The sequence below is a fragment of the Mauremys reevesii genome, linkage group 1 (genome assembly GCF_016161935.1).
Source record: "Mauremys reevesii isolate NIE-2019 linkage group 1, ASM1616193v1, whole genome shotgun sequence".
Taxonomy (NCBI): Eukaryota; Metazoa; Chordata; order Testudines; family Geoemydidae; genus Mauremys; species Mauremys reevesii.
In genome coordinates, this window is record NC_052623.1 from 229,508,340 (window position 1) to 229,524,801 (window position 16,462).

The following is a 16,462-nucleotide window of genomic DNA, read 5'->3' on the forward strand; positions in this document are numbered from 1 at the left end:
CAACAGGAAAATTTAATTTGATTTTTTTTTCAAATATCCCTACTTGCAAGTTATTTAATTACTAGGATATGTGCAAGACAATCTAACAATGGTACTATCTTTGCAGTGTTTCCAAAAGTGAATATCTCACAGCAACCATATCCACTGAAACCACTGCAAGAAACCTTGCTGTGCTGATTCCTTCCCTTTTCAGTCCTCAATGGCTGCCAAACTGGACCATTATTTTAGAGTTTGGTGGTTCTTTATTTCTCCATTGCTGTATTACAGATTACACTCCACCTCTGAGAACTGGAGAAGAGTTGATGGGCTTGCACTTAGAAACAAGTATTTAATACCCACCATGGAAGGTGCCTTCAGATATCACTTACATATACACAGCTAGATGGATAACAAGAAATGGGGTGACAGAGAGCTGTCACAACAAGAAGTTTGGATTTTTAGCCCAATTACAATATAGCTCTGGATTTCAACCAAAACTGTAAAAAAATTCATGAGAACTACTTTTACACTAGAAACCCCCTGTGGAAATCTGGAGGTGGGTCAGATCTGGTAGCACCTAGAGGGGGCCTGCTTATAACCCTGAAGAGTTCTAGGGGGGAAATGGAAGACTGGGGGGCCCTTCCCAAAAGGCAGCACGGATGGTGTTGGTCCCAGGGCAGGTGGAGGGAACGAGAGGTGAAGCTGAGGAAGGGGACCAGTTTACACGTCTGAAGCCCACAGTGTCACAGTCCTTTTCCAGGCCTGGCTCCAATGGAAGATGGATCCAGAATATGCAATCTGGACTGAAACATTCACAGAGCTCATGGACACATTCAGACCTGCAGTACTGGTTCAAACCCATCCCTGGAAATAACTAGCCAGCCTAAGATTTTAATTGTTTTTTAAAAGACACAACTTTGCTTATGGACAGATCCTATTCAGAGATGACTAACTTTTCATAAGTAAAAGCCCTGCTACTGTGTAAGATACACTTTTTGTAATATTGCTCATTTGCAACATGGATGCTCATAGGCTAGGTCAACAGATGTATAAGCAATCAGATTTTCAGGTAACTAAGCTTCCCTTCCACCCAAACATGATGAAAGTCTCCATGATCTTTGTATTAAACCATATACTAATTCTACTGCACTCTTCAGCAAATACCTAACAAAATGGGTAAGCACATTAAAGGTATACATGTTCTGTGCCCTGAAGTTATACAGCTAGTACAGCTTACTGTGGGCTAGACGGTGGGCTGCTTAAGTGCAGCTGTGCTCAGTGTGGGGAGGAGTGTACAAGGAGTCTTTGTATTCCCATACCAGGGTCAGCTACAGTTCTAGTCCATGCATTCCCATGAACACAAGAACTGTTTCCTACCAGTGCCCCCACATCCCGAAGAGGGCAGGGAGAGGGAGAAGGACGTTGGAGTATGGCTATGCCCCTACTGAATTGACCAGTGGTGCTGGGCTGGCATGGAATGGAGAGCATGCTACACCCCCTTAAGGGATGTTGCAAGCAGACATATTCACCCTGCCCAGCTGGGAGCTCAGGGAAGACTTGTGCTGCTGAAGTGTTGCCATTCTGCCCTGCCCCAATATGGGCTGGTGTCTAATTTAGCCCTGTATAAATAGCCTGGATTCACTGAAAAAAAATCTTATCTATTGCAGTGCCATTGTTTATAGGTTTGTAATGTTATATAATGATTAAGCTATGCTGTCTATTGAATCGTTAATGTATTCTGTACAATGTCCCAGTAATCAACAATTTATTTTTGGCAGCTATACACATGCAACTGCTTTAAAAAAGAGAGAGAGAGAGAGAGGAAGAAGAAAAGAAGAAGAAGAAGAAGATGCCATTGTTAAGACACCAATGACTGTTTTATGTAACTTGTAGTTAAACTGGGGAGTTCTTTGGGTGTCCTGCTAAAGTGCATCATAAGCAGGGAATTTGAGGAATGCAGAGAGGTTATTAAGAAGCCTCTTTGGCATTCTACCTTGAATGTTGCGATTTGGAAAGTCTGGTTGAAGTCCAAAATCTAAGCAATGACAGGCTATCTTCTCTCTCCATTTTCTAGGATTATATGCCATATAATGTTTGGAGTGTGTTGTTTCTTAAAAGATTTATCTGTATCAATAATGTTCTCCAAAACTTGCATTGAAAAAGATGTAAGACATTAACTTAAGGATCAAGCCAAATTCACCTTCCTCTTTTTTTTCTTCAATGTTCCACTCAATTTGGACCTTAAACATGAAGAAAAACAATCCATGTGATTCCTCTTATAGTGCCGTGCAATGTGGATACTGGACGGACCGCACTTTTGTTACGTCTAGTCCTTAGGGGGTTGGTTCTCAACCTGTGGGATGGAGAGTGACTACGGAATGGGAAGGAAAAAATCAAGATAAAATGCAAAAATATAAAAACTGGGGGAAACCATACAGAAAATGCACAGAAAAGGGGGAGAAAAAAAGAGAGAGAAAAGAGAATGGGGGAAGATAATAAAGAGGGAGGCAGACACAGAGAACAAGAATGACTGGGACATGGTGACCATCTATGGGAATATATGGAGGGAAGGTAGCCCATGTTCATATCCATCATAAATAGAGGGCTGGAAACAAAAAAGATTGAGAGAGCCAGTGCTGCATCTGCATATCCTAGCAGAGCGAGCCTTGCACCAAAGGCAGGAATATCCATGGGGACAATCCATGGCATCAGCAGCCCCAATAGTCACTTAGCTTTATTTGTGGAGGTTCACACGTAGTGCCCATCGCTGGGCCCATGTGCAATGCAACTGTTTAGTGCATGTGATGTCTTCCTCTGTGGTAGGTCTATCGGTCTGAATAGTGGTCATAAGTAGAAAGTCATGCAAGCAGATGAGAATTGAGGATGAGTAAAGACATAAGAAACCTATTGATCCCAGGCCAGACACGCATCTTTCATCTCTCTACATATCTCTGGCCATCTGCTCTGCTAACACCCTTGCCATATTCTCCCCTGCCCCACAATCAATGGCTGCACACCTGTGACCTCTTCCCCTCCAACACATGGACAATGGGGATCACAGAGCATGCAGAGAAATTTACTACTGACTTGGTCAGTAACTTGCAGCGTAACTGGCACTGCTTTGGGAGGGGAATGTGACGCATATAGTGGGTGTTTCTGAACTTCTCTGCTACAGGCTACCAAGCAATAGCCTGTTTTCTCACACACTGAAAGCCATATGCTTGGTCTACACAGGGAATTTGCCCTGGTACCAGCAATTGATGGTCACCAGTGCAGAATCCAAGGATAGTCAAGGAAAGCCATGATTTGCACCAATGGAGTGTGTCCTAATGAGAAGCAGGGGTAAGTACCATTGGTGTAAATTGTAACTTTCCTTATCTTCACGTAGGTTCTGTACTGATGCAGCTACATCTGCAGCTGCCATCAATTACTGGAATCAGGGACGATTCCCAGTACAGACAAGGTCGCAGATTAATATTTGGTATGGAAGGTCGTGGGGGGTGGGTAGGTCTGCATAATTGTACACTCTCATATAGCAATATTCGCCTTCTGCATGATCTTCCTAGGCCCTACATATTTTCAGCTGTCCCTGTCTGCTACCCTCTGTTCTGCACAATTAACAAGAACATGTATTTTACTGATGCACCTTTTTCTATACATAGCAGTTGAATGGATAGTGAGGAATAAATTCAAATTAGGCTGCACGTTGAAGTAATTATCTAACATGGAACATTACTTACACTGGAAATTTAAACTGGCACTTCTGTCCTATGACATAGGATTAAGATATTCACACTATGCAGACAAATTGGAGACAATGGGAATAGTGGTACCAAGTAATTCACTGTGTTAGTTTCTGCATGAATTTTAGTGCATAATGAAACCATTACCACAAAACTCTGGTGATCTCCAAGCGACGCAAATCCCATTTTTTTGGCAAACGTGAGCGTAGGAAGCTATAACCTCACAAATTTCATCCTCATAGCAGCTGTTTTCTTCACATGCAGAATAGAAAATGTCTGGAGAGATTATTCCATGGCATTTTGCAAACTGAGGTGAGCGCAGAATGTTGCACTTGGTAGTGGCATGTTCGGTGCATCTGTCATCTCTCTTGATTTCACAGATTTTGCCTGGTTCTTTCACAGTCCATTCTTGAATAAATGTGCTGCTGTCAGATGTGACAGAGCCATTTCTTAACATGAAGTCATTGTCATTGTTTTGGTCACAAACCCCTAGGTAAGTGAGAAAGAAGAAGGATTAAAAACCATCAGCAGTCAAACAATTTTGAGCAAACAGAGACAAGGTAAACAGAGCTCCTTCAGGCTCAAAAGTTGAGCTGCAAGGGGAGGGAGAATGGGTTTTGCTCCTTATTGCTTCTTTATGATCTATAAAGGCCTAAAAATCTTAGGATGTTTTTTACTTGTTTATTAGGTTAGAAATCCCGGGTTTATTTGGTATTCTATGGATGCCTTGAGAACCAGTGAGATGATGGCATCCCAAGAGAATGAAAGCTGAGCCATCAAGGATATATCTACAGTGCACACTAAGCCCAAGTCTGTGGCACCTGTACTTGTGGACTCGGTGTTTCCAACTTGAGCGTCCACATTGGATTTTAAACCTGTATTTATAATTGCTGGACCCAGGTCTCATGGCCAGGCTAATGCATCCGTACTGCACTACACAGACCCTCTGACTTGGGTCTGTAGCTTGACCTGTGACCACACTACAAAATGACAGGGCTTGGACCCAAGTCACAGGGGGACTCAGGTTCTGACCCCTCTTCCCTCCACCCCTCAGCAGAGTCCTAGGACCCAGGACCTGAGTGCTTGGTAACCCGAGTCAGCCTGACTTGTGTGTGGCTGTGGCACAAACCTGAGTCAGAGCCCAGATTTAGTGTGCAATGCAGACACACCCTGAGAGAGGAAGGGGTTTTTAGTCTGACTGTTTAAAACTATATGTGTTTTGCTGATTTTTGTTTACACCTATTTAACTCAAAACACTGAAAAAAGCGCTTGTGAAAAAAAGAGTTCTGGAATAAAGATTCAAGACACCGCAAACTTCTTCAACTAAGGGGAGAGAATTACAGAATGTAACATATAGCTGAGATCTCTACCAGGCCCTCCATTGTAAACAAGGAAGACCAGACTTGACATCGCTAAGGAAAAAGCAAATAGAAAAAATCCAAACACACACATACACACTCACACCCTACACTTTTCATGTCTTCTTTATACATCATAAAAAATGGGGGGCAAGATCCCCCTTTGCAGGTAGCATTTAAATGTCCTATGCTGGGAAAAGAACTGGTCTGAACAAGATAACTGTCAGAAAAGATGTACCTGGGACAAAGCCAAAAATCAAGCTATATGCTGTCAAGTGTCAGCGATAACATCAGTGGCTACCAGATCCTGTGGTTCTACTGGTGCAAAGTGTTAATGCATTTAGTGTTTGGGTTAAAAGTTACAATTCTATTAACTATTTCACCTTGTCAAGCAGAAGCTGGTGTTATTGTTCCTAACAATCCATTTGCTTGTTCCTTCAAACCAATCCTCCCAAGGACGACATTGCTGAATTATTATTATATATTGTTATTATTATATATTGTTAGTTTAAATGTGGCAGGTACTTTCCAAACACAGATGAAGATACAATTCCTAAATTTGATTAACGACTTAGAGTTGCCTTTGTTGCATCCCAGAGAACTGTTTGTACTTGCATGTGTTCAATTTCACCCTTTTCAGTTTGCATTTCTTTATTTTCCTGCACATTTTTAGGATTTTTTTGAAATTTTCAAGAATGTCACAGTTAATTTTTGAGGGCAGAGGTAATGCCCCAATAACATATTACTTCAAAATTGAATGTTCCCTCCACAAACTGAAGAAAAGCCCTGCCCCTTAGCTCAGAACCATTTATTTACCAAGTTAGATGGCTCTTTTCCAACATGGAAAGTAACATGAGTTACTGGTAAGAAAAAAAGCCATCTTAAAACCTTGAAAAAGTAGGATTCTTTTCAGTCTTCCATAACTCAAAAAGGGATGTTGGGATTTTTTTTAAACTTCCCAAAGAATTTCACCCCTAGGCGGAGATTAAGAATGGAAAATTTCAAGCCCAAAGGATTTTTTTCCAGAAACATACAAGCATTTGTGATGGGAGCAAATAAGCAAGGGGTATGATGTAGGAATACCATTGTCATAAACTATCCTGGTATGAGGTGTTTTTTAAACCCCATCTAGCACTGTTATATATATATATATATATATATATATATATATATATATATACACACACACACACAATAGAATTCCTTATGTAGGCCCAATCCTGCAAGCTATTCCACCTATATCTCTAGGGATGTGTCACATCGACACAGCAAAAAACCCATGGCAGCAAGTCTCAGAGCTCAGGTCAAGTGTCTTGCACTCACAGGACTTGAGCCCAGGGTTAAAATAGCAATCTAGATGTTCAAGTTCAGGCTGGAGCCTGGGCTCTGAAACTCAGCGAGGGTGATGTGTCTCAGAGCCTGAGCTCCAGCTTGACTGGGAACAATTACACTGCCCTTTATAGCCCTGCAGCTCCAACTCTGTGAGTTGATCTAGGCCCTGAAACTAGCAGTCACAGAGAGTTTTTTGCTATGTAGAGATACCAAGAGAGAGCTAGGTGGAATAGCCTGTAGGATCAGGCCTACGTATGGTATCTATGCCTATACCTATAGCAGCAGTTCTCAAACTGTAGGACAGGACCCCAAAGTGGGTCGCAACCCCATTTTAATGGGGTCACCAGGGCTGGCATTATACTTGCTGGGGCCTAGGACCGAAGGTGAAGCCTGAGCTCCACAGCCCGGGACTGAAGCCGCAGGGCTTTAGCTCTGTGCGGCGGGACTTGGTCTTCAGCTCTGGCTCCCCTGCCTAGGATGGTGGGGCTTGGCCTTCGTCTTTGGCCTCCCCACTCAGGGCAGCAGGGCTCAGGTGGGCTCAGACGTCAGTCCTTCATGTAGTAATTTTTGTTGTCAGAAGGGAGTCATGGTGCAATGAAGTTTGAGACCCCCTGATCTATACCTAAGTCTATACAGCTCCCCGCTGTTTTTTCTGAGGTTCTATATGGGCACATGGATTACCTCACACAGAGATGCATGCAGAGTGGAGGCCCACACATACTTCTTGGCTCTGCCGGGTTACAAGAAACCTCAATAATAATTACAGCCTCAAACAAGGCAGCTGAAAGAGGTAATTTTAAAACTTACCGCAAAGGCCATATATTTGTGAAGAAAAGCTCCTTGGGTTAAGTTGAAGGATAAATTCATTGTTTCTTGGAGTGAATGTGAAAATATGTCCAAGCTGGGAGAACCTGATCTCATGCATTATTGCTCCATAAATGGTGACTTCAAAGTAATCATCAGTGTAAGGAATAGTAGTCATTTCTCCATTAACAGCAACCTGTTTCAAGAGGGTGAGATAGAGTGACCAGATGTCCCTATTTTATAGGGACAGTCCCGATTTTTGAGTCTTTTTCTTATATAGGCTCCTATTACCCCCCACCCCCCGTCCCGATTTTTCACATTTGCTGTCTGGTCACCCTAGGGTGAGAATACTCCGTCAGTTCTACCAACCAACCAAAATAAATTAAAGTTTATAGAGTCTAGATATTCCTAAACACATTTTAACTTCATAAGGGACTGAAGAGCCAACTGAGTTGATTAAAGCCAAGAGAACACAAATAATATAGAGACCAGTTCAAGCTGCAAGCAGATCTCTGCTCTGAGTGTAGAAATGCATGAAATGGAGTGTGTGCTCCTGTTTTGTGAGTCCGCACTTTCCCATTTGCAGCATCACATATGTATTTACTGGCTAATAGTCCAGTCCTGTAAGGTGTTCCATGCCTTCTCCTGGATGCTGAGCACCCTCAAATTCCAGTGAGAGTTGAGGCCATACAGCACCTTAGAGGATCAGATCCAAATATCATAATTAGCCTTGAATTTGGAACAAATAGTTCTCTTCTATTTACTGAAGAAGTTCTGTATGGCCACAAAAATCATCCCATCCATTGACAAGAAACTATGGGCAACAATGAAAGAACCTGATGGTGATATAGGACTACAAAACATAGATGGCATTGCAGACATTGTTTTAGCTGTGGTATGAGGTAACCTTTGTAATTGTATCTGACTTGGAGCAGACACTGAACCTTTCTATAGTCTACTGTTCATATATTATGCTGTTATGCAAGGGTGTGAATAGTTCTAGTTAGCTCTGCCTTGTATTTTAGTCAATACTTGTGTGTCTGAGTTTCCTAAAATTGTATTAAAGCTTTGAACAGTAACATCCATGACTATTAAATTAACACCTGTTTGTCTATAAAGTGAACGTTAGACACATTGGGGCAGATTATCTGCTAGGGCTGAGATCCACTCAATGCAGCTGTTGCGTGAGAGGTCAGGAAGCCAGTTATGGCTCCCTGATTCTCTCTGGTTGCACCCTTTGCACAGGTTAGAACAGCTCATGGGCTGCTCTAATATGCACTAGTTGACAATAACCCACATGGGACCATTCACCAGTTGAAAAGAACCAGAGTGCAACATGTTCTGGCTACACCTGCCTGCCTGTTCCCAGAATTCCTATCCAGGCAGGGAGTGCCAGATTCCATCCTCTTTGCATTGCCAGAACAGTGCAAAGAAGCAAATTTGGTGCATCATATGGGCAGGGACTTTATTCTGGAATAAAAAATGATAAAGATTTTAGCAGCATAAGAAATAAAACACTGTCAATAGAAAAAAAACAGCACTGCAATATAAATACTGAAAAAGGAGAGCATAACTCTGTTCTCATAATCTGGAATATTGTCATTTGACCAGAGAATCGTACAGCTATTTAATTGCTCATGGCTTACTGTCATATCTCCAGAGAGCTGTATTGATTTGCCATGGTGCTTCACTTCTATGGCATTCATACAGTTTAATTTTGGTGTTGAACTGCAAGCCCCATTGTGGAGAATCATTTCAATATCATGCTCTTTGTCTTGAAACAAGGTGTAGGAGCAATTGCCAGTCAGTTTAAAAGCCAGCCCGTCAAAGGTGACAATATGTCGGGTCGAGCTGCCCATGCACTTGCCTGCAAAGGTGAAGAGAGAAAAAAGATCATTATCTCTGTGACGCTGGCAGTCCAGGTGCCAGCTCTTGCCAAGGCTGCAGACATTAGCTGGAGACCAAACTAGTTCATGTATGTGTTAGTGTTGCTCAGAAGAAGTGTTAGTCTTATAAAAATGTATTTAATGTTTACACTGCATAGAATGTTAGTGAGTTGCTGCATGCATTAATCTTATTTGTAATGTCTGTACTCCATGCTATAAGGAAATATATACATTTTGCTTTATAACTTTGAAAATGTTTGCTCTAAACTCGTGAACTCCTATGGGAAGAGTGTTCCCCCTCCCGTGCCGCCCATCCTGAAGAACTATCAGAATCAGATGGGCCATCCAGGAACATTGCAATACTAGGGACTGGGGAATGGCCCTATTGAACCTTCAAAATGTTACATGCAAGGAAGCTCATCCAATGGTCTTCAAGGCAGAATGAAGGAAATAAAAGAAAGAAAGGAAAATTGCCCATCTCTTTGCTGTTTGAATTCTCACAGGGCCAGAGACACTAAACTGAAAACAGAGAAAGACATTTTGAATCACTAAAACTCTGTCACTCTTAGGATTTAGATTATAACTTATTTGTATGTATATGTTTGGTCACTTCAACCTTTAAATAACTCTCTTTTTTCTCTTTCCTAGTTAACAAACCTTTAGGTAGTTTATCACAGCATTGGCTACAGACATGTCTTTGTCATTGTCAATATCTCTTCCAATTCATTTTGAGCCTGACCCAGAATACACTGTTGTCAGTGGGAAGCATAGGCACTGACTCCGTGGGTGCTCCGGGGCTGGAGCACCCATGGGGAAAAATTAGTGGGTGCTCTGCACCCATCAGCAGCCAAGCTCCCCTTTCTGCCCCCACCCCCCCCGCCCAATCTCGCCTCCTACCTTGAGCGCTGTTTGGTGCTGTAGCAAGCTTTGGGCGGGAGGGGGGAGGAGCAGGAATGTGGCATGCTCAGGGGAGGAGATGGGGAAGAAGCGGGGCCTGGGTGGGGATTTGGGGAAGGAGTCAGAATAGGAGCAGGGAGGGGGTGGAGTTGGGGCAGGGACTTTGGGGAAGGGGTTGGAATGGTGGCAGGGCAGGGGCGGAGTCGAGGAAGGGTTTCGGGCAGATGAGGGTCAAGCACCCACTGGCGCAACCAGAAGTCGGCGTCTATGGTGGGAAGAACCCATTAAAGGTAGAAAGTTAATCTATATGAAAAGCTAAAGTTAAATATTTCATCAAATCCTAGAGGAGAAGGAAAACCTATCAGCATCTTGTGATAAAATGAAGTTTTTCTAATTGTCTCTGTCAGGAATAACCTTTATTACAAAATAGACAGGTAAGTTAGTGGCAGATCCTGTGTATAAAAGTTGTTTTCTACTGAGTTTGATGTATTAACATATTTCTATTAAAGATGAGCAACAAAGGAGAAAATAGTTGAGTCTGTCTTTTTCTCCCTTTATGATCTATAAGGAACACATGAAAAGGATATTTTGTGTTGTTATTTTGTTTTAAACTTGTTTTTTTCCTGGATGACCAGAGAACTAGTAGAATTATGAGCTGACAACTACCAAGGAAATGAAACCTGAGCAATTAGACAGGGCTTTGGGTCAAACTTTTAAAAATCCTTGATTTGTTTTTGTTAATCTCTATTTCACTCCAACATTAGGTAAACAGTTGGGAGGAAAATGCTCTTCGTTAATAATTCAACTTCCTGACCCTTCAATTAAAGGCTGAGAAAACTCCCATTCCAGGTCCTTCATCCTCCAGTGAGACCTCCAGGGCCATCCCTATCCATACACAAAGTACTCAGCTGCATAGAGAACCAGGAAATTTGGTGCACCACATTTCCTGCTGCCCTGCGCAGCTGCGTGCTGCTCCAGCCCCTGCTCCACCTCATTCCCCCGACCCTGCTCTGCCCCAGCCCTGACCCCACTCCACCCCTTCCCCAAAGCCCCTGCCCCTCTCCCCCCAGCCCCGCCCCCACTCCCCTGAGGGCTGCTGCAGGGGTCGGGCCTGCACTCACCATGTGGTAAGTAGAGTGACCCAGCCCCAGCCTGCTCCGTTCCGCTGGCTTCCAGTCGTGCCGCCAGCAAGTGCTTGGGGGCAGTTTCCCCCTACCCCCCAAGGCTGGGAGCCAGGGGAGCAGAGTGGAGTGGGCTGGGGCCAGGGGGCAGTTTCCCACCTGCCCCCCAACCTCCTTGCCTCATGGAGGCCTGGGGCCTGCCCCCCGCCCCCCAGAAGCCAGGGGGCTGCATAGGGCACCAAAATGGCTAGGGATGGCCCTGGAGACCGCCAGCAAGAAACAGCAAAGACCAAACTTGATGTTTCTAATATTTTAAGGTTAAAAGGGGGCAGAAAAAAATCTTTTAAAATATCTCTCAGGTTGTTTTTTTTTTTTTATAATTCCTAACACAGCAAAAAAGACACAACTCCATTTTATTTTCCTGGTCTGGAAACCTTTCTATATTGTGCTGTCAGATTATGAACTACCAAAGCCATATATAGCCATTGGAACACTTGGAAATGTAGCACCCTCATATTGTTAAATATCCCTTCTTTTATGTTATTCCTATACAAGAGTTGTAGAGAGATTACCACTAAAATCTTTACAAGCCTAATAAATATAAAGGTTTGTAAGAAAATGTTTCTGCATATACTATCATTTGTTTGGCTGTTGGTTTATAAATACCATAAACAATTAGATGTTTGTCTGCACTCTCAGAAAACCTCTAATCTCAGTTTTAAGCAAACGAATTTTCAAAAGCACTACTAAATTAAATCACAAACAAATGCAGTAGATTGCAGCCTGCTCTACACTACGAAGTTTTGTTGGTGTAGCTATGACAGCAAGGAGTGTGGGGAAAAGATCAGCAACCCTCCCACCTCCAGCCAACATAGCTGCACCAGCAAACCTTACCACCACCACCTAAGTAGACACAGCTATGCTGACAAAAGCATGCTTCTATTGGTTTAGCTAATGTAGTTTTGTTTGTGCCCTGTTGCCATGCATTTGAACTTGCTTCACAGTTTGTTCCCAGACCATTTCTATGTTGTCACTTTTCCTATCATTTCATCACCTTTAATTTTTTTGCCTCACCTTTAGTCACCTAAGCCCATGTGCCAAGGCACCTGCTCAGAATTCAGGTCACCAAACACAAACCAATTTGAAATTAACCACTGCACTTCATGGATGTCATCCCCATGACATTTCTATGATGTCATTGTGGGTACTTTATATCCTGGAGCTCATGTGCAGGCATGTAGAAACTGTGTGTCCGTGTATGTATCCTGTACCCCCGTGTGTGTTGTGTATACCTGTGTGTGTCACCCCCAGTGTCTCTGTCTCCTCCCTCTCTCCAGCCTCTCAGCTTTGTGTTCTCTCTTCTCACGTCAGTTTTGTTTGTTGTAGTATTGTTTTGTATTTGTAAGTAGTTTATGCATAGTTGTTGTATTTATTTATTTAGTTTGTTTTTTAATATTGTTTTTTTTGTTTTTGTTTATTTTAATGTATTTTTTTCATTAATTATATTTCCTCTTCTTATTCCTTTGCCTTCCCCTTTTAAATTGTTTTTAGCCCAAATAGTGTTGTGTCTGTGTGTGTGTGTGTGTGTGTGTGTGTCCCTTGCATTCCTCTTGTCCCATACCTGTTTTTCCTCAAACCTCCATGCCGTCTAAATAACAGGCCTCTGGTTTTTAACAGGCCTGCATTTTTCTTTGGCCATGCGAACAGCTGGCAAGGGGTTGGGCATGATTTGGCAGGATGGCATGTGCATGTGGCATGCTGAATGTTGCTGATGCATGTTGCAGTTTCATGAAATATTTGCAGACCCAACTTTTCCAAAAAACTTTTAAAAGCCCTTATATACTAACAAAAAACTGAAAATGAAAAAAATCTGGCTTTAGGCTAAACTGTGCCTAGGCTGGCTGTGCCCCGTCCTCTGAGCCTGTACTTTGAGGCTGCACAACAAGCTGTTGCTGTGTGCTCTGGGGCTGTTTGTTGCACAATGTTGCAGGCCCCCAGGCTGCTCCAAGCTCTCTCTCCAGCAGAGCTCTAGAGAAGAATGCTAGCCCCCCCCCCCTCCAAGAAAAGGAAAATTTGAGACCCCCCCCCCCCCTCCCCCTCTCCTCCCCTCCCCCCTCCCAAGAAGCAGCTCCCCCCACAGCCCCAGAAAAAAAAGCCTGCCAAAGAATTTGCTGAATTAACTAGAAGCCCTACTGAAGTAGAATCTTTCTTGGCTCTGGACCTAACCTTTCTTGGCTCCCTCCTCTCACTTCACCCTCTTCCCCCTCCTCCCCTCCTTCCTTCCTCCCTCTCTCTCCTCTCCTTAAAACCTTTTAAAAAAAAAAAATTTTTTAAAAAAAAAAATAAAAAAAAAAAAAAATATTAAAAAAAAAACAAAAAAAACCCAAAAAAAAAAATTTTAAAAAAAAATAAAAAAATTTTTATAAAAAAAAAAAAAAAAAAAAAAATAAAAAAAAAAAAAATAAAATAAATTAATCTTTCCTTCTTGAATCAGAAGCCAAGCAACAAATTTAACTTCTTCTATTCTTTACTTTAACTAATAACTATATAGCTTTTTTTCTTATTTCCTTTATATATAATTTAATATTAAAAAATAATTTAAAATAAAATTAAATATAATTAAAAAAATAATAAAATTAATTCAAATAAATTAATAAAGTTTTAATTAAATAATTGTATAATTTGTTTTTATTTAAATTTTTTTTTTTTTTTTTTATTTTTAATATTTTTTTTTTTTATTTTTATTTTTTTTTTTTTTTTTGTTTTGTTTTTTAAATTTTAGTTAATTTTGTTTGTGTTGTATATTTGTTCTTGTGTGTTGTGTGTGTTGTGTGTGTGTTGTGTTGTATGTGTGTGTGTTGTGTTTTTCAATTTTTTTTTTTATTTTATTTTTTTTTTTTTATTATAAATTTTTTTTTTAAAATATATATAAAATATATATATTTTTAAAATTTAAATATATTAAATTTTATTTTTGTGGTAAAATCTATATATTTTAACACCAATCATATATAAAAAAAAGTTTTTGTTCAACAAATAATAATATATATATTTATAATTCAAAACAATGCAAATTTTTTTGCAAAATTTTTTATTTTTTTTTTCATTTTTTTTTTTTTTTTTTTTTTTTTTTTTAATTTTAAAAAAAAAAAAAAAAAAAATTAACAAATTTAAATTAAAGAAATAATAAAAATAAATGCACTTTTAATTATTTTTATTTTTAATTTTTTGTTTTTAATTTTTATTATAGTTATAAGAATTAATAAATGTTTTAAAAAAATTTTAAAATAAAGCTAACCAAACAATTTCAACAGGTCAAAAGGTTCCTCCCCAAACAACAAAAATAAAAAAAAAAAGCATAAAAACAAATACAAGTATTTGTATTATATTTACTTTTAATTGTATTTTGGTTTAATTTTTATTTTGGTTTGTTTTTGTTATACTTTTGTATTTGTTAGCCTTTGCTCACTACATCACCCTTTGCCCACGGAGCTACTAGAGGGTGGACTACTACCTTGGGAAAGGAGTCCCTGGGGGTGCCCCAGAGTCCTTGCAGTTCAGGTCTCAGCAGTCTTCAGTCCTCTCAGTTCTTGTTTCACTATCCTCCACCCTTTCAAATTTGTCAAAATTTTTTAAATTTTTTCATTTTTTATTTATAAATTTTCTTTTTTTTTTTTACTATGTGCAGTGGGCTGCTTGCCTTTGTTTCTTGTTGTGCAGTGTTTGTAATAATTTGTGTTCTTAATTAATTCTTCATCTGTTTCCAGGTAGTATGCTTCATTCTTTTCTTAATTGAGGTATTTAGTTTTCCAGCATTCATTGTTTTGGTTGTGTTGTTTAACCCCAGCCCCCTTTGTTTTGGTGGTTACTACTCTCGTCTCATGTGGAGTTTCTCTATTTATGCTAAACTTCTCTACTACCCTTTTGCACTTTGCCCTTGTTTCTAAACCCCTCTCTCCCTCCCTTTTAACCCCCTCCTTCCCCTCCCTTTGTTAGTTTTTCAATCCCTTTCTTGCCAAGTCAATGCTTGCTAATATGCCATTAAAAACCTTCTTAATATTTTAAATTCAGTCTTCTTAATTGTTCAGTATTTAAATTCCAATATTCAGTATAGTATTCAAAATGATTTAATGATTCAAAATTTTTTGTATTTTTTTCATTTTTTTGCTATCAGAATTGATAAATATTGCTCCTGTTGCTTTCTTCTCTATTTTTTCTAATTTGTCCTCAAATGTCCTTGTCTCAGTTGAGCTGAGCTGAGAGAGAGTTCAGAGAGTCCTTCCAGTTTTTGAGCTTTTTCTTTTACAAATCCCATTCCTTGCTTGGCTTGTTTCCCTTCCAATCCCCTTTCCTTCTTCTTGTTCTTCTTCTCTGTCTTCTTCTGTTTTTCATCAAAGCCTTGCCTCTTCACCTGCCCCAAGTTTGTTGCCTCGGTTCATCCCCTAGGCGCATCCTCGCAGAGGATCCTGGTAGAGGGTTGAGGAAGTTTTAGTTTCGGTTTAGGTTTTTTGGGCCAGCTTTTGGCACGGGGGCATGTGAGTGAGAGTTCCTGTGTCATCCTCCTGTAGAACTTGCCCCAGTATTGCCCTCATTCTCTGTTTGTTATTCAGTGTTAAACACATGTTAAGCACATTATGATTTTAAGACCTTCACCTTTTTAAGGCACCTGCTCCCACAGCTCCCCTTGTTAACATGCAACACAACAACAAAAAAACAAACACACACAACACAAAGGTTGATTCCCCCATCCCCATCCCTGTGCTTATGTGTATATGTGTGGCCATGTGCAGGCCTGCCTGCCATGTGCAGGGAGAAAGAGAAAAAAGATGAATCTGTGTAATGTGTATATATTGTGTACTCCTGTGTATGTGTGTTGTGTCGTGTGGTGTGTTGTGCTGTAACGAGCCAGCCCTCTCTCTCTCCTCTCTCTCAGCCTCACGTGTTTCTTTTAAAGTTGCTTCTCGTGTTGCGTTATTTGTTTTGTTGGTTAGTAGTATTACTAATTGCTGCATAAATGCATTTATTTGTTTATAAATATATATTTTAGATATTTTAGTCATTGTGTGTTTTTTATTATTATTACTATTAGCTAATCTTACGCTGCTCCCCTTACCCCTGTAAATAAAACTAAAAAATTTTTTATTTTTAGTGTGTGTGTGTGTGTGTGTGTGTGCAGTGTTGCATCGTGACCTCCTCCTTGCATCCCTTAACAATATAGTCTGTTGCCACGTGCAGGTAAAATATAACACAGGCCTTTTTTTTTTCACCCCTGCGAGTCCGTGGCAATCCACAGTAGTCAGATAGCTGTGCATTCAAAAGAACTCCTCTGGCAGCTTAAGCTG

The 16,462-nt window shown here is 40.5% G+C and overlaps 1 protein-coding gene across 2 annotated transcripts in view; it reads right to left on the reverse strand.

The window, feature by feature from the left end:
• The window catches only part of VWF (von Willebrand factor), a 232,140-nt gene that overhangs the window by 61,782 nt on the left and 153,896 nt on the right, over positions 1-16,462 (reverse strand). For both annotated transcript variants that reach the window (XM_039539548.1, XM_039539538.1), the window contains 3 exons: positions 8,863-9,083; positions 7,220-7,412; positions 3,870-4,211 (listed from right to left, as the gene is read on the reverse strand). In XM_039539548.1, the coding sequence (XP_039395482.1) occupies positions 3,870-4,211; positions 7,220-7,412; positions 8,863-9,083 (756 nt within the window). The remainder of the gene's footprint in view (positions 1-3,869; positions 4,212-7,219; positions 7,413-8,862; positions 9,084-16,462) is intronic.